Source organism: Rutidosis leptorrhynchoides, chromosome 1, assembly GCF_046630445.1.
Source record: "Rutidosis leptorrhynchoides isolate AG116_Rl617_1_P2 chromosome 1, CSIRO_AGI_Rlap_v1, whole genome shotgun sequence".
Lineage (NCBI taxonomy): Eukaryota > Viridiplantae > Streptophyta > Magnoliopsida > Asterales > Asteraceae > Rutidosis > Rutidosis leptorrhynchoides.
Window position 1 is genome coordinate 180,801,580 of NC_092333.1, and position 20,328 is coordinate 180,821,907.

Sequence of the window (20,328 nt, forward strand, 5' to 3'; positions counted from 1 at the left end):
AATCTTTTTGGGCAAAGGAATAATAGAAGATATAGGACAAATGTAATGTTATAAAATAGCAAAAGGTACATGAATATGAAGAAATAAATTGGTACTACGTATAATTCTTTCAAAGGGCAAGGGTCATTTATGGTTATGGTTATATGTTTGGGCTCATGGGTTTTTTGCATTTAATTTGGGGATTTTGAAATGTCAAATCAATAATCCCTAAAAAAGGTATATATGCACGTGTGTGGTTGTAACATGTGGTATAATATGTGTACATTGGTCACATCAATTTATGACTAGTAGTTGGATAGGGACCCTTCAATGTAGATCAGGGAGTGTTGTTCCATCTATATTTGCCTGTGCTCATTTTGGATATGGCTACAAACCCTGTGGCAATAACAAACTATAGATTGTTCCTTTCATTATTATGGGAGCAGATTCGTACACCACTATTTTTAGCCATACACCACTAAACGTGCATCAGACAGTTGTACAATACAGTACTATAAAGCACAACTAGTGGTGTATGGCTAAAATTTGGTGGTGTACGAATCATCACCCTTTCATTATACTTTCATATCACCACTGATTTTTTACTTTTTTACCTGACTTATCTCTTCTTTTTGACAATGCAAGAGTTGGCAAAATCGATGTTGGTACAATATTTGCAAATGTGAAGGTAGAAAATGTTTTGTATTTGATCAATAGTCTAAGGACAATTATTCTTTGAAACATGTTACAACGACTACTCGTTTTTTTCTTTCAAGAAAGACTACTCCTTATCGAAAGAGCGATACAATGATTAATCACGTACTATTATATAAATGGGTCGCAATGCATGTTACGAAACTACGAAATGTCGATGATCAAGGATCGTTCATTTCTATACCGTTTATTATACAAAATCCCGTTATTGAAATAAGTGAAGATCAACATATCATTATTACTCCATTAATGCACAAACCACATTATCCAATAGGAGAGCATCTACTAATCTACTATACACAAGTGTCTTGCAACATACGTAGTATCAACCAATATAGCAATAGTTCATTGGTACTTGATACTTTAAAACTGGGATCCGTCATTTAAAAGCTTTGACATAAAATAGACGTATATTCAATTCGCGGCAAAAATTTATAACTCTTAAGGCAGTGATATGATGATTGCTCTTGTCACATGTGTGGCGATCCAATTGAGGTACTTTTCCAGCATCAGACTCTTTCGAAGTGGATCTGGTAAGTTTCAAAAGAAAATACATGGTCGGAGGTACACCTTTTGACATAACATACGGAGCATCATAGAAACAAATCGTCCTATTTCAAGTACTCCATATAAAATTTTATGATTTGATGCTATACTAATGAAGCAAATGGGCCTTGGCCCAACCCAAAAAACTTGAGGCCATTCTAGGCACCAAACATAACTAGAATGCACTAACTTGAGCCATTCTAGAATCTAGAACGCACTAATATTGGTAATACTGTATTAGTGTAGCACAGGTATTATTATTATTGGTGATCTAGAATTACACAAGACTGCAGATTTTCATAAGAACGTTTATTACTATTTCGTAACCCCGAAAAGATATTGCGTGACACCCTTTTTTGCAACCATATTTAACTAGTTAGACTGCATTCTCAGTTTTTTTTTTTTTTAACGGAAAAATGATATCAAAATAAAAGAAGACACAAGTCATTCGTGACTATTTTATTTTATTTAAGTAAAAAGGAAAAGAATGAAAATTAAAGTATAAACAAGATGTATTTGCTTTGGGTCATTTCAGTCCAAAATTAGGCCGAATATAAGAAAAAGAAAAACTTGTGTTTACAATGACTAAGGTTGCATTTGACAGAAAAGAATGATGAAGTGTGTGATAAAATTTAGCGATGAAGTGCTTACTAGTTTAAAATCTGAATGACTGAAAAAATTCTAAATGAACTTTGTTTTGAATGACAATAATCTGTATAATAATCATTCTCAATATACTACATAAACGATGTAAAATCAAGGTGTTGACCTTATAGATGAAATAAATAAGAGATTATAACAATTTAAGGAGGAAATTGAGGTACCGAATAGTTAAGAGAATATTAACTTTTGATGGTGCGTCACAAATTGCTAAACGGTCTAGAGCACCATTTGTCAAACAAACACATTAAATGTTAAAAGGTTAAGCACTTTATCACTCTTTCATATACCAGGGGATTACACTTGATAAAGATTCCATACTAATGGATTCGGGTCCATACCATGGGTTCCAATGCACGAGATCTTGTAGCAATTACCAATGAGGCCCCTAGCGATTAGTATTACATAGAAGAAATCAATTAAAGATACTAATACAATTAGATCCGCTCTTCATAGACAAATTTGGGATTTGCGATCCCAGGTAAAATCATGGGATCCTTTTCTATTAGATAGGAAGGGGATATGAAGGGCTGTAGCACAAAATAAGCATTCAATGTTAAATTATTCAATTCAAATATTGGGCCTGACTCCTATGAAATTAGCAAATATTATATAACATAACAATAACAATAACAATAACAATAACAATTATATTGAAAACATATTACCAAAAGCTACTCATACATTAACCAAAATTTGATACACCTGCAACTATTTGAACTGCTAGAACAACTATTTTTTTCCTTTTCCTTTTTACTATAGTTTCAAAGTGGAATATAGAACATATGCAATTAAACAACACTACAGAACTGATCATACCTCATCTCATAGGAAGGTTTCATATCGACTTCCTGTTGGCACATCACATTCATAATTTAAGATTTTGTAAACTTTTAACAGCTTCAGATTCGTTTGAGATAGACGGTTCGTCTATCGTAATCGGAGGAACAGAAAAGGCAGGCAAAACTTGCCTTACACATACAGGTGGCGCGATCTTTATAGGTCGTGGTTGCATCATCTGATGACTAGGCGAAGGCGGCAACGGTGGTGCTGAAAAAACAGGCACTGCAGTTCTCATTGTGACTGGCGCTGCAAGCCCACCATGGTGTGGTGTCCTGTAATGTGGCCGGAAAGGTGTATACGGTGAGAAATTTGGGCGATTGGGTCGGGTTTGATGAGGTGAAAATTGTGATGGTGACGGGTCATGTGGTATTGGAGATACAGGTCGGGTCGGGTAAAAAAGAGGAAGAATTTTCGATGTGGTTAATGGAGGTCGTTGAGGGCTTGGTGCTCGTGGTGCTGGTGTTGTAAACTTCTTTTGGAAAGGTATCGGAAGGTCTCTGTAGCCGGGATTTGCGGTTCCAATTTTTTGTTTCGATTTATAATTCAAAAGTGCCCTTGCGATTCTAATTTGTTCTTGTTCGTCATTGTTCTCAGGTCCACTTGACGAACTTGCATCTTGCTTTGCCACTGCACAGATAACCAAATCAAATTAACAGATTGTTTGACTTTGAAAGTCTAACTGTAAGTCAGAGTAGGTGGACTTACAGTGTTTGAGAGATGACCAGGCTGACATGGCAGCATTTTTTTCAGCTTGTTTCTTGTTTTTAGCTGGTTCTCCGGTGAATGTGATTCCAGCGAGTTCGACTACGCCCGTAAAGACGGGTAGGTGCCCAAGACCCGACCTGTAAGTAGTATACCGAGGCAACGGTGAACCGACCCGTTGTGATATCTCTTGTAAAAGATTCTTGTAAACTCCAGTCTCATCCTATAAATCAGTACATTTTAATAAACCATCGATATTCATGCATCTAGGGGAAGAAAAAAAAATACCACAAGGTTCAGATGAATTGGGCCGGAATCCCGGTTTACATAATAACGAGAGATATGAATATCAGTTCATTTACCTACGAAAGGGTCAATTTGGGTTGTGTTTGATCTCAGATGGATTATATAAAGTTGTGTTAAGCATAAAAGGAAACAGGCCTGAAGGGTTAAAAGTCAGCCAAAGACTAAAATTTTAAAATTTTATGCACATTGTGTGTTGCAGAACTCGGAATTACTCGACGAGTACTCAGTTTTTGCAACTTAGGGAGTACTCGACGACTACTCGGTCAAAACTTGGTCAAACTTGGCTAATACTCGGGATTACTCAGAAAATCGGGCGAAACTAGGCCAAAGCTCGGGATTACTCAAAAACGGTCAAAACACGGTCAAAATCAGTCAAAACTCGGTCAAAATCAGTCAACTTGGTCAAAATTGGTTAAAGTCAAACTTTGTCAACATCCGAGGATTCCCCATGGAAACTCTCTGAAAAGTCCCGACCGAGAACTCCTCGAGTAGCAATTTTTCGCAACCTTGTGCACACTACATCCTTACCTTTTTGTTTTGTTTAAGATATAGATACAGCGACTATTAACACAATAAATATCTATACAAATATTTCAAAAATGTGCTTGCAGGTCAACCTAGATTTTATTCAGGTCCTCAGCTCATAGTAAACAATGATGACCGGTTTCAACCAACACAAAACCTGTCCATTTTGCCACTACCTCTAACTATAGTAGCACTGGTAGTGACATACTGTTCAAGTCAAACTATGAAGGTCAACATCAGTGATAGCAATTAAATAGGACCCCTACATAAAATGGGGCAGCAGGCACATGCATACTGCACAAAGCATTTATAAGCATATACCAGAAGTTAATTTGGGTAGACAAATACAATAACTCCTGATCAATCAATAACTTCCCATGTGCAATTTTCTCAAAAATATTATACTTTATTACTATATTAATCATCATTGTTAGTTTTTTAATATGTTTGAAATTAATGAATTAGCTAGACCACCCATTGATGTGCCACATTGTTAAAATGTATGACAACAAATCAAAGACAATTTCAAACTTTTACCAAATTTTCAATATTTCAATGTGTTCATACCTATGTTGACTTTTTGATTTTATTTTAATACAACCATTCATCCATTAAAAAAAAATAAAAAAAAGTCAACTTTGCACTTCTTCTTTACCCCAAAATAGCTTATCTTTAAGCTTTTACCAACGATAACAATGTGCGATATTTATTATATTGTCGTCCGTTCATTTTACACTAAAAACAAGTTAACTATCAAACTAACCTAACAAATATGTTCAGTGATTATATGAGAAATCTATTGTCAACGATCATAAGAACAAGAAGTAGTAGTAAAAAGGCGACGGTAAATAGCCATTGGGCATCAAATTTTGGACGAATGCGAGTTGCACAACCGCCATGTGTCACAATCTCCTTGTTTTGACTACCCTAAAGTTTGGTTTAATTGATGTAACCTTGATTACCTTATCACATTAAGTTGTATTGTATAAAGTAACACGTATTAACTACAAGTCATTAACAAACTTTGAATATTTCAACCACCAAAAAGTTCAATCTTAGTCACCCACTAACACCTATCAAAGTATCAATTATGTTGCCTTAAATGCTCCATGCATCAACTACTTGTACCATAACCAAAACTTGCATTCTCAAGCATTGTTCATAGTAGATTACAATTTAGTACAAAATTAGCCAAAATACTCTAATCCATTACTAAATTAGCAACTTTAAGGTTATGAATTATACAAGCTCAATTTGATAAGCTTATAAAGCAGCTAAAATAAGTTAATTCAAAATTTATAATATTCAATTAACTTACATAAACACCTAAAACTGACTTACCCCCCTGACAAGAAATTGCATTCAGCTTGTACGGTACAACCCCATAAACCCTAAATGCAATACTCTATAATCTAATTCTAACAATCCTTCAATAACATGTTAAAAAATACAGCTAAAATGGTATATTCTAGTTGATAATTAGCAAGGAAATATACAGATACGGCGCACGCTAGCACATTGTTGAAAAAACGGCGCACGTTAGTAAAATTCCGGCAACCGGAGGAAAGAAAACTTACGAGGATTCTGGCGGCAAGGGAGTGAGAAGAGAGGGAAGAAAGAGCGACTTCAGCGGCGGCATGTTCAGCTTGACGGAGAGTAGTGAAATAATTAGGGCTTTCAAATGAATCGCCGTTAAAGTTAACGACGGCTTTAAACCGTGGGGCGTGATCAGGACCTTCACGAATACAGGTATAAGAAGGAAGATTGAAACAGCTTCTTTGTGCTAGTTCTTGTAACTGATTCTTATACATATTTTGTGTTAGTTAATCAGTTAGTGTGTGTTTTTGGGTGTGAATATAAGATGAATTTGCCGGACCGGAAAATGGGTTACCCGGAGGAAAATGGGTTTGATTTTGGGAGAGATGAAATTTGGGTGTTTTGGGTTGTTGTGGGGGAAATTTCGTTTAATGGGAGATGATATGATATGATAAATTATGAATTTTTAGATTATTTATTTATTTATTTATTTATAACTCCTAAGTTATAACTATAAAGATAAAGATAAAGATTTTGCTAAATATTTGTACAATTTAAAAGGTGTCATTTTTCAAGCAACATTGAAAAAGGGTAAGGCATAGTCGAGACTATCGAGAATTTAAAAGGTTAAGACGAGAGTTGAGATGAACGTTGACTGACGTCGACTTTTAGCTATATATAAATATATATACACACATTTTTTAAAGCTAAAACACTTTCGTTGACAAGTTTCTACCAATAATCGGTATTACCACACATCTTAAAGTAACACTAACTATGTTAATTTTGATTGATTTGATCGATATTGGACTGAGTTTTCGACTTTTGACCGGCGTTGACCCGACATTTCTCACCTTTGACCCGACTTTTGAACGTTCACCGACTTATTAGACGATGAGAAGAAGTCGAAATGGACTAGTCACCATAACTTTGCAGTGAATGCCGCAACAGACGTTGTTTGCAATCATATTATCAAGTGAGTAACTAACTGCTCAGTACAGCACTTTAAACACAATTACAACATCCTTAAAGAATATCGTTAAAAGAATACTAACTTACAACATCCTTAAAGAATATCGTTAAAAGAATACTAACTATAATTATAGTCCGTCAATTTTATAAAACAAATTTTTGTTTAGTTATTATAACAACATTTACTTCGTAATATACAGAAATTGCATTTCGTTGAAGAATGAAATAGGTAAAATAAAAGAACATTATTTGTAATTAATAAAACCTTTTAAATTTAAATACGGACGTTTTAAAAACCATATACTGTAGTTTATTACTTTAAGGATGTCACATAAATATAGACGTTGTCACCATTGATTTGATAGAGAGCATGAAAGAAGAAGACAATGATGAAGATTTCTCATCTTCAAATAAGACTTTATGAGTTTTTTGATCCAAAGTTTGAATCCTCATGTTTTTGATCTAGGGTTTTATATTCATTTTCGCTTCTCTTTATGTTTTTACGTGGTAATGTAGTTGGGGTTAAGTTGTTTTTATGGTGTGATTTTGAGGTGCTTATATTGCGGTTTGTGGTGTAAGGTATTTTGGTAAGGGTTATTTGGTATCGTTATACTTATTATATATGTTAGAGTTGATATACTGATGGTCGTTTGATGTTGTTGTATTTAATAGCTTCTAGCTAGTTTTCTTTTGTTATATTTATTACTCGGCATTTCAAAAATATATAGTTGTTAAAATAATTCAAATAAAAAGTTTAATGAACAATTTAAGACTATATAATGTGATTAGGAGTGTTGAAAAGCCAAGATTTTGGGTTAAAAAGAGGTGAATTATGCAATATTTGAGTGGGGAAGTAATGATGAAATGAAGCACCACTAACAAAAAGAAACTCAAATTGTTTTTCTTTGGATATATTGGTGCAAATGTGTGGGGTCTGTAAAGCATAAATTTCATTGGATGCTTCCCAACTCCCGAAATTTGTCTTCATTTTTAAGGTGTGTCCATATTACCAGCATACTTTCACTACCTCAACAAAAATACTACGTAACAATATTCACAAAACTTTTTGACATGTTTTAACCAATATTTCCCACTCACAAACAAAAACCTAATAAAATTTGACTAACCCACTAATATTTCAATATACTCTAACTTGTGATATATAAGATTTGTATACAAAGCAAACAATATCTTATGTTCTACTATAATCTTAATTTCCTTAAAACTGCTGCTCCATCCGTTCATTCCTCCTAATTTTATTGTCTTCATACAAAAGATACATAGCTTTAGAAATATTATAAGAACATTTGTAGTGGTTGGGAGCGTGGGTTGAGGGCGTGAGTTGTTTTTTGATAATTAGGATTTGTGGGTTGTTTGTGTGAAGTGGTGGTGCTGTGGGTTTATGGTATGAGTTAGAAGTATTGTGATGATGTGTAAAAATATAATTAGATTAAGTATTAAAAAGGAATAAAAATAATATTGTTAAATTAAATAAAAAGTAAAAATTTACAACAATGCCTTTGCTTCTTCGGTTGCAGGGCAACGCATGCCCCAACAATGCCCCAAACAATGTCCCAAACAATACCCCAATACACCATAAATTGGTGTTGTTTGCTTGCGACGTAAGATTGGTCACGCCCCCAATTGAAACCGGTACAATTAGTCAAATCACAATGTATTTCTTATTTTATAGTTTTATCTCTTAATTTTTATCTATTTTTTATTTGCATACATTAAAAGTATAACTGAATATTACATTTTTATTCTTATCTATTTATAAAATTGAATAATTAATTTGTAACAACGGAATATAAGACAATACATAAGGGATAAATATATTATTTTGTTAATTGGATTTTTAAATTCATTGATAATTAATATCCGTACGAAGAGGATGACATAATAAACGACTATTTTTTCATATATGTTTAAATATTTTCAATCCTTTTCGTAATTTCCAAAATTTAACATTAAGTGTCAATATCGAAATCTCTAACCGTGTTGATTTTGTTAAAAAAAAACATCAACAGTTGTTAAACTTCGGTAGAAGACAAATGTGTTCCAGATAAATGATATAAGCACATACAATGGAGTTAACAAATAGACTAATCACTATTTAATCATGTTGACTTTGACCAAATACCTAATACTTGATCAACGCCAACCATCAATCACTATCTTTTGGACTTTTGATCACAACTTGGGTTCTCGATCAGTATATATTCACATATACCCATTTTCATTCTCTATATACATCTTAGATGCCAAAATTCAAATAACTTTGCTCTGTGATATAAACGATTATAAAAAGCTCGTGCTTCGGTGCGGTTGGTTTCTCGTCAGCTACCACTCAGTTAATTGAACATTTTGAACAAAAGAGTTAACGGCCGGACAATTAAACAATAAAAAAATAAAGAAATGAAAAATGAAGGAAAAAGGATGTAAAAGAAAGTCATAAAACGACAGATTCACTAAACGTTTTAAATTGAAGGAAAAAAAAGGAAGGAAAAAAGGAAGGAAAAAAATGAGTAAAAAAAGTTGTAAAGAAAACGCAATGGAAAAAAAGTTTTTCAAAAAAAAAAAAGGTCGGGCTGGGTCAACTGGGTCAAGTCTGTTTTGGTTAACCCAACCGGGTTTGGTCGGCCCGGTACTCTTCTCAATCTCACCAAAGTTATTATAATCAATAATATTGGTGTTTTTCCATGATTTTTTAGAAAAATATTCGTCATTGTTGATTGGGCCACACGTGACGAGCCATTAAGGATATATATGTTATACGTGAGATCACACCTAATCACGACGTACTTTCTGCCCATACCTTAACTGACACATCATGGCTTCTTTACAAAATTCTCGGACCGAAGAAACACTAAATTCGTGTCATCTATGACATTCTTTTTAAAGTAATTTGAATCCACTATATTCTGAAGGTAGAAATATTAAGGTATGTTTGGCAAAACTAGCTGGTAGTTTGTATTTTTTAGCTTTTAGTTGGTAGTTGAAAACATATTTTGGTGTTTGGTAAAGTAGCTGAATATGTTAAATAAATAATAAAATGACAAAAAGCTATAAGCTAAATGCAGGTTATAGTAGCTTTTAGCTTTTTATCTATGCAGGTGTTTGGAGTATGTACGTATGTTTTTGTATGTATGTATGTATGTATGTATGTATGTATGTATGTATGTGTATGTAGGTATGTTAGTATGTATGTATGTAGGCGTGAATGTTCGTATGTATATGTGATGCATGTACGCTCGTATGTTCCATGTATGTATGTTTAGGTACGAATTTATGTATGTATGTATTGCATGCATGTATGTATGAATGTATGTATGTATGTATGTATGTATGTAGTGTAAGTAACTAGATTGGGGGTGAATAGTTACTTAATACGATTTTTAAAATTTTTTCGATGATCAACAAGATTTGAACAGTCCTTGATCAACTTAATCAACTCAAACCCAATGTGTGTAGTGTTTATGTTTGTAGTAATGCGGAATGTAAAATAAAGAACATAAACACAAGGATTTATAGTGGCCTGGGTGGATGTTATGTAACGACCCCAAAACGTAACACGAGAAAACACACGTTTCTTTTTTTTTTAAAGGTAGTTTGTGACCAGACAATAAATCCGCGCGGCGCGCTTTGTAACACAAAACAGGATCAACAATTTTTATGGTAAACGCCAAATTTTCCAACAAAGTAAATTCCATTTTACCAATACCTATTTACCGACGTACAAAGTCAACGTACAACAATTGTATATAAGTTTACAAAACGGTCTCAACAACCCATACAACCAAACGGTGTAATTTCGACCCAAATGTACATTTAGACGAGTTAGGACTCTTTAACCCAACTCGATACCAAGAGTATAATCCCGGGGACTACCAAATCCCCAATCCGCGTCCAAAAATCCAAAAGTTACCCCCATCGAGCCCAAGCGCTCCTACGCATCTAGTCTAACAACTAGCTAGCTTCACAATCACAATACCTGTAAAAATGTAACAACGAGAGGGGTAAGCATAAAGCTTAGTGAATGCAATAATTATACATATACATATATAATCCACTTACTTGCAAACACTTACACACATGCCGCATACGAGCTAGTAATTCAACAACCATGCAATCACCATGCATAAACTAAATATCCGCAATTCACAATAAGCTAGCATCGCCAATAGCATATAGTTCACAATTTAATATGCTAATACAAAAATCACACAACCATGGTTAACCAATAGTACAAGAGAATGGTGCTAGCGAAAGACCATCGGTGCTCACAACATCCGTTAGTGTACTTAACACGTCGTATCACTAACCCCCCCCCCCCCCCCCCCGGGTGGTGTCTTAACACGTCGACACTTCACCCATCATTCTTCCTGGAGTGGTGTCTTAACACGTCAACACTTCACTCGTTACGTGAAATGTGGTGTCTTAACACGTCGACACTTCACATCTCACGCTACACAAGTAAATACATCATATACATACACGTATAATTATTCCACTCACCTTGGAACGCCCGCACAAGTCATGTATAACATGATCTCCGTCCTCATATCCGAGCAAGCAAACTCCTATATCACACATAGGCACAATATACACATAAATGTACATTCTCTAAAAGAGAATCCGACACAATCATTCCTTAGTCGAGGGATCACACCTTGCTCGCCAAAACCCGCCCATTTGACACCTAATGGACACAATCCAATTACCACTTCAGGTGGTAATTCAAACCCACACTACAAGGTACAACTTAACCCAAATTATACTTTACACCAATTAGACCAACCAAGGTCCCGACACTAGATTACTACTTAGGTAGTGACCATTTCAAACCGTTATTTACACCAAAACCACAGCACGTGCAATATTGACCCATATCGCGTTTGATCACGTTTGACTTGTTAAAACATCACTTTGACTCAAAATCACCTCTCATGTGCGATTACTTCCAAAAACGCCATTAACACTTAACACAAGTATTTTAGCATCCATTGACCAAAACTATTGTCATCATCAAATTTGACCCAATTCAATTTACCTATTTTGACACAAGTCACAAAAACTCTCATAATCATTAACGACTAGTGATTATATTTCTAACACACCAATTAACACCTAAACCAAGTATTTACATACTTGATTCACCAATACTTGACTTAAATCTTAGTTTGACACTAAATTAAAGTCAACACCCATTTTAACCAACAACATGTTCCTGAGAACACCAAAATCACTAATAAACTTACAATCTAGTGATTTAACACCCAAACCATGACAAATACTTCCAAATTCGTCATCAAACCCTAAACCCACAATAATCGGGTTTACTTACACAATACATACAACAAAACCCCCAATTTCATGAGAAATGGGGTTTATAAACCCAACTAGCACAAACCCTAACCCCAACTCAAAGTAAAGAAAATCGAAGTTAGGACTTACCACCACTACCCCCAAACATAGCTAAGAACAAGGGAACAACTTTAATTCTTCCACTTCGTGAAGATTCCATATCCTTCATTTGATCTAGCACTTTCTCTTGTTCTTATCTCTCTCTCTCTCTCTAAGAATGAAGATAAGTGATTGAGGTAGGTGAAGAATGAGGATAAGATAAGCCTTGGATCAGTTTTGAGGCTCCAAATCCGTCCTACAATTGAAAAGACTACTTTGCCCCTTTAAACCCCCTAAAAAAATGAAACTTGTTGTCAGCTACTTTTGTGTGCCACGCATATAAACGCGCACTATAACTAAAAAGGAAGGCAGCACAGTTTTCTGATGTAAATTCTGATTCTGCTGCACATATATACTGACACTTTCAAGAACACTTTCTTCTGCATAAATCCAGGGTCTTAGATGTTAACTAATCCACCTTAATTCACTCTTCGATTCACTAATCAGGAGTTTTGCTTCACTAAGCCTCTTTCTCCAAATCCGATGGAGATCCAATTTACAAGTCTTGTACTCCTTTGTAGACAACAAACCTAATCCTTCTATTCTCTTCAAAAGATTACCTCTAACTTAGATCAACTTGTCTTCACCTTGGACAAGTATTAATCCCCAATGGAACCCTCTAATTACAAAGTACAAGACTCACCTGTAACAACCTTACTTTTTCCGTTACTACCATTAACTGTCTGTTAATCATTTTAACGATGATTACTGGATTTTATATGTGTTTACGTGTAATAAATGCATACTTGATCCTTGGAGGGTTACGTGAATTAATATGGGTTAATATTAATTGATAAACTTATTTCGGTTAATGAAATACAATAAAACGGAACGGTTTGAATAACTGCAAAAACTACTTTTCGAGTAACGAAACGCTCGGGTTTATTTTTAATAATTATTTTTATAATTATTAACTTTGTAAAATATTTAATTTATTGGTATTTTAATAAATTAAACGATTGGTTGCGTTTTAACGATCGGGTTAGCGTTCTGGGCCTTCGGTACATTTAAACGGCACTTGACACGGACCACGATTACACTGTATTGAACAACGAGAGCCCGGGAACCCCTCCCTAGTGGGCTACGGCCGAACCCCCACCCCATCCCCTTTTATTTTCTATTATGGGCTTGATAAGTAACTAGGGAATGTTTTAGGGCCTTGATTTAAATTACTAGATTAAAATTAAACTGATCATTATATCCCATAACCCTAATTTAGTTGACTCCCTCTCCTCCCTGTCCTCTCCTGCTCGTCGAACACACACACACATACAACACCATCAAAAATTGATCGTTAGATAAAACCTTCAACACAAACGTTGCAATTCACGTCGATAGCTACGCGTTGGTATAAGCAATTTAGTGATCTAAGGTATGATTCTCTAAACCCTAATTGATATAAATCTTATTTTAATGATGTTTGATAGTGTAAGATGTCTATTGCTCAAGTCTATACGCGTTTATGTTAATTGCTTACGTTAATTCGATTGTTTGATGTGATTAGGGTTAATTCCGAATTTGTTTTGCATGATTACAGAAACTTAACTATTTTAGATGTTAAATATTATTGTATATTTAGAATCCTCTCAAAAAATTAATAATTTTAGGCTTTGGATTTACGTATTTTCATTACCGTATGCGTAAGTTATGATTAAATGAAGTTTTGTTGATGAATCTGCGATTTATTCGAATTTTGGAAAAATGTGCATGGAATGGAGTTATATACTAATCATAAATGTGTATAGAATTCAAAAACATTCAATTTAGACTAGGATATCATGCTATTTGGGGTTGTATATCTCACGTTATGCTTAAACGAACGTTCTTGACAAAACTGATTTGTTAGGTAACTTAAAATAAATTCTAAAAGCAATTTGAAATGATAAATTGAATCAATTCTTTGCATATATGGAAAATTCATATGTTTTATATAACTTTTCATCTAGGCCTTATGTTGTATGGTTTGGTATAGCTTGCGTAATGTGCGTGCGAAAACGATAACATTTATTCTGTCCAAATCTGCTACGCTTGCACCTTTAGCTCTATAATTTGACTTGTGAATATTTTGAGAACTTGATCTTCTATATATTTAATATTTGTATGATATTTGACCAAATTCTAGTTTATGTCAAACCTTGAAACCTGATACATTAAGTACAATAAAGCCATAGTTTTGACAACTACTGATTTGAGCTGAAACAGAAGGTCGGACTTTGCGGAATAAACTGTACCAATTGGCTAAACAAAAATGTCACATCTTTTTATATGTGGTATTTTAACTTGTCCTTGAACCATGACCACTGACCTTTCTTTAAGTTCATGTCCCTAGCTCCGGTTATGACCATTTCGAGATTGATGCGCAGATTGAAACTGATTTCGTATAACGCGTTTTGTGAATTTGAGTATGTGTTTCATGCTAAGACTACAAGTTTGAACTCATGAATGGTTATAAGTTAACTAATGATCATTTTCATGTCTTAAGTGGTACTTGATTGTCATATGCTCATACGTTTCTTGATCTCACACTACTTAACATGCGGAATGACAACAAAGTCGGAAAACGATGAAACTTGAAACTGAAACTGGACATGCATGATATGAACCAAGTTTGAGTATTTGACCAACATTTGACATGAACCTAATGATGTGTTCACTTTGATTTACCACTTTGACCAAGTTTGACTTTTGTTTTGACTTTGGTTGACTTTTGTTGACTTGCTTGAACTAGTTGACTATGTGTTGACTTTTACTTTGAAACGCGTCGGTCTGAGCAATATGACAACTAACTCTATGAAACCACTATTATATAAGACAAAAATATTGACCAACCTATATACGTATACCTAGGTTTCATTACTCGGCAGTAAACCGTACAAGTTATTTCGCTTACTTTTCGTACAGAGCTTTTTCAAAGGTGAGTCTACAGTCCCGCTTTTTACATATTTTCATGGATGAGAATACACGCTGATTACTTTTACATTTTTGTAAATACTTTTACTTTTGACACGAGTACTATTATACATATTGAGTTTTTTAAATGATTTAACGTTTCCGACACGATAAGCAAAGTCTGTAAAACCGAATCTCAAAATTTTTGAACTATTCAAGTACCCTTCGGTTTTTCTCAACGATTCACGAACCATTATATGTAAATAGATACATATATATACTATAACCTGAAAACGTAACAAAGTTTTAATTGCATGATATCGTACATTAAACTTATTAGTTTATATATCTATTTGAATATATATGATTTCAAGTTATTTAGTAAACGATAGTAACATTCGATTATTGATTCGATTGATATTTAGATAAGTTAACTAAAACATTTAAGATGAACCAGTAAAACACTAATTTGCTACAGTATTTTCGAATTACTACAGTACCCGAAAAGCTACAGTGTTTTCGAAAATGAATATTTGCTACAGTAAAAAAAAACTTTGCTACAGTAAAACACTATTTCAAAATGAAAATGTATATATGTATATGTATATACTACGAGACGATGATTTAGAAGTAAATGACCAAAACACTCGAAAGTTTAAGATATACTTTGAGTGGTGTAGTTTATGGATAATTTAAGGCTATATTTTGACAAAGGTACGTGTCACGAAACGTAAAATGCAAGTTTTCTAAGCGTACAAAAATGCGTTCGAGAAACCAGAACCGGGACATAAGTCGAGTGACGACGTACGACTTATCGGAATAAAAATTACAAGTCACCTATACACGAGAATATAATATAATATATAATTAATTAATTTAAATTATATATATTATATATAATATATTTAAATATGTCGACGAACTACAAAACAAATCAAATGTGAGCTGTCATTTAAGCTCATGCGATCGCATGAGCATACCAAAGAAACTCCATGCGATCGCATGGAGGCTGGATCCAGAAAACATCTATAAAGCAAGTCGATTTTTGGTTCATTTTGTCATCTGTTTTCTCTCGCACTCTCTCACAAAAATATATATATATATATTTATTATATAATTATTATTATTATTATTATTATTATTATTATTATTATCATTATTAAGATTAATATTATTATTATTAATCGTATTATTATTATTATTATTATTATTATTATTATTATTATTATTATTATTAGTTGTATTATTATTAGTATTATACATAAAATACTATGACGAGGTTATGAGCGTGTCACTTTCAAAAATGGGTTTTCGAGCGGGATAGAGCTAAGGAAACTATGGGTTATAACTATGGAGGTTATGGGTAATGTTCATGGGTATTATTGGCAAGTCAAACCTAGTGTTTATCATCTCCGTTGCGTCTACGTACTTTCCTGCAATATTGAATCACAATATTGATACGTGAGCATTCATATCTTATCTTTTATATATTAATAGTGTATACATGTCTAGTACTCGAGTATATATGTTTAGGCATGCTTGTATGCTAAATTTCGTCGTTTAACAGTTTATGATGAATCACGAATTAAATACATATATTACTAATAAAAGGTATATGATATGCATGTTTTTGGAAAGCTGCCGAAAAATCAATAACTTTTCATTTAGATATCGAATAGTTTCGATGAACGAATCAAAAGATATGGTCAACCGAATTATAATTGACGTTAATTGGAATTGCTTTTGAATTTGCAATTAATATTTAAACAACTTGTTTGTAAGATTGATAAATTGAATTTTTGAATATTACCGACCGAGTAAATGAATCCTTAAATAAGGTACGTCTCGTTTTGTTGAACTATTGTCAAAATTGACTTTTTGAAACGACTTTGGATAACTTTTGTATGTCGATCTCGAGCATTAGGATTGTGATACACTATGACCAGACCTAGCTTGTTAAACATTTATTGACCAACATATGTTCTCTAGGTTGAGATCTATGGTTATTTGGTAATCCGAGTTTCAGTCACATTTTGGTGAACTACTTTATATGCTGCTAAGGTGAGTTTCATTTGCTCCCTTTTTAATTGCTTTTGCAATATATATTTTTGGGCTGAGAATACATGCACTTTATTTTAAACGCAATGGATACAAGTACATACTAAATTCTACACTGAGTTTGAACCGAAAATCCCTTAGCTTTGGTAACTAGTAACTGCCAGTTATAAGAACTGGTGGGCGCGAGTAATTATATATGGATCCATAGGGCTTGACATCTCCATCTGTTCCATGTATAGAAACCTTAGCCTGAACTATAAAACAGACGTATGCTATTTGAGGTTAGTACACGTTGGTTTGCGTGTATTGTACATGTTGGTTGCATGTATGTTAAAACAGGGGTACTTATTATAACATTAAAGTTTAGTTACCAGGGTGCTCAATCTTGTAGAATCTTTTGATAAACGTTTCAGGTGAAACAACTGAAATCTTGTGATCCACCTTTATATACAGATTATACGAAACATTAAAACTATGAACTCACCAACCTTTATGTTGACACTTGTTAGCATGTTTATTCTCAGGTTCCCTAGAAGTCTTCCGCTGTTTGCTTATATGTTAGACAAGCTATGTGCATGGAGTCTTACATGGTATATTTTTCAAGGAAACGTTGCATTCACCAAATCATCACCATGTATCTTATTTTGACTGCATTGTCAACGAAAGTACTATTGTAAACTATTATTTACGGTGATTGTCTATATGTAGAAATCATCAGATGTCGAAAACCTTTGATTTAAATATTCATTTATGGTGTGCCTTTTCAAAAGAATGCAATGATTACAAAACGTATCATATAGAGGTCAAATACCTCGCAATGAAATCGATGAATGACGTGTTCGTCCATATGGATTTGGAGCGATCGTCACATGAATACTTTTATTACCTTCGGGTAAGCACAATTTAGATGGACGGATCCGTTAGGTTAGACAAACCTCACCCTACTATTACTGTGGTGCATTTACTTTGAACTGTATGTACACTCGAACAAGTGTATATGTTTTATGGGGTAAAGGATAAGTGTAGTGTATACTATATGCAGGTCTTTACTCTTTATGCTAGTATTCAGGTGCTCATGAATTATGTAACATTTTGCAACATTGGGTTGTACTTATTGAAATCTCGTGGTCAATGCAATTAAACTATTTTTTCTGAATACTGTTTTCGGACACTGTTTACAATATTTAAACTTGTAGATTCACCAACAATATTGTTGACTTATTTTTGCGTGTTTTATTCTCAGGTCCATAAGAGGTATAGCTTCCGCTGTCTGTTTGATGCTTGGTCTGGCCGTGGAGTCAGCACGATTTAATAAAGATATTTATTATTTTCGCATTTAAACTTTTAAACTTGTTTAATACTGTTGGCTTGTGGTTACGATCACAATAGTATTACTTTTGGTTATTGACTTATGTTTTAAAGTCAACTGTTTTAATAAAATTAGATGCGAATGCTTTTGAAACGTCTCATATAGAGGGCGTAACTGTTACTGTGAGACCTATGATTAACACGCCGTCAGATGGGAATTTAGCGGGGTGTTATAGTTGGTATCAGAGCTAACGGTTCGTAGGGAACTAGGATTTGCATTAGTGTGTCTGATCGAGTCATTAGAACACTTTAGCGAGTCTAGACTACGACCTAAACTTAGTCACTACATGATTACTTATTGATTATACTTGTAACTAACTGACATTCTTTCTCTATCTGTTTTTGTACTGCTAAGATAGATGTCGCATTCATCAGGGAATTTAAGCAACTCAAGTGTAGCACCTGTACCTACTCCGGCACCTGATAGCCCTGCACCTGTCCAAATGCCTAACCACCCTGTTAACATTCTCGTTATGGATCTAATCCACACTAACAGGAACCTATTCATACGTGATCGTGTGAATGCTCTCAGTGACATCATGAGAGTTTACCCACATCCTGAAGTGATCGAGGGATTGCAGGCAAAAATAAGGTCTATGAACGATTATCTATATGAGATTGAGGGTAGATTCTTCGATCAAGAGAGAGCTGATGGATTACTTTATTTTGATTGGGGGTAGATTCTTCGATCAAGAGAAGCTGATGTTACGTGCTATTAACACTTTATGTTTATTTTGATTGGATTATTACTTTTGGATTACTTTTTGATTATGATGGATTACTTTATCATTTATGAATGCTTATTTACCCTTATCTTGTGTGGTGTGATCTTATATTACATATTTGCATATTGCGTGATGATTATAATACCCGATGTTATGTGATAGATAATTGCATGTGTTGTAGGAACACTACTATGATTATCATTGGTGTCACTACTATCATTACTACCACTAGTGTCACTACTGTCACTGTTGTTACTACTTACTACTACTAGCACTACTCAACACTACTTCTCACTACTAAGAAATCTCTCCGTATTATTATTATTTACTAGTCTTCACTACTCGTTTCTAGTATATTTTTATATAGCGTTGTTTTGACACTTACCTGGTGTATTATTCTGTGTTGAAGATCATGCCTCCGAAGGAATCCACAGCTGCTCAAACCAGGAGACTTGTTAACGAAGGTATCGCGACAGAGAGAGCCGAGCTACTCATAGAATTCAATAACATGCGCACCAACAACGACCGTGGTGGTTCGAGCAACAACAACAATGGTAACCAAGGCCGTGGTAGATGTTCTTATAAGACATTCACTAGCTGCAACCCACACTCCTTTAGTGGAACTGAGGGACCATTTGATCTAAACCATTGGTTCAAGAAGTTAGAGTCTGTTTTCCGTATCAGCGGGTATAATAATGATGATCGAGTGGGATTTGCTACGGGTACACTATATGACAGTGCGCTCACTTGGTGGAATAATTATGCACAGTCTCTGGGTCATGATCAAGCGTATGCTCTTCCATAGAAAACTTTGAAACAGAGAATGATAGAGGAGTATTGTTCTTGTAACGAGATCAAGAAGATGGAACGTGAGTTCCGTAGGCTGAAGTTAGTTGGCACTGATCTCACTAGTTATAACAAAAGGTTTTTCGAGTTGGCTTTGATGTGTCCCGAAATGGTCACTCCTGAGACTTGTAAGATCGAGCAGTATATCGAAGGTTTAAATGAGAATATTCAAGGTGGAGTTACTACTTCTAAA

The 20,328-nt window shown here is 34.2% G+C and overlaps 1 protein-coding gene across 1 annotated transcript; it reads right to left on the bottom strand.

The window, feature by feature from the left end:
- Nucleotides 1-2,529: 2,529 nt before the first annotated feature.
- On the bottom strand, nucleotides 2,530-6,284 carry LOC139867351 (double-stranded RNA-binding protein 2). Its single transcript, XM_071855722.1, has 3 exons — nucleotides 5,853-6,284; nucleotides 3,448-3,667; nucleotides 2,530-3,369 (listed from the first exon to the last, which is right to left on the bottom strand). The coding sequence occupies exons 1-3, from the start codon at nucleotides 6,084-6,086 to the stop codon at nucleotides 2,768-2,770; spliced, it is 1,056 nt and encodes a 351-aa protein (XP_071711823.1). The 5' UTR covers nucleotides 6,087-6,284; the 3' UTR covers nucleotides 2,530-2,767.
- Between the last annotated feature and the right edge of the window lie 14,044 nt (nucleotides 6,285-20,328).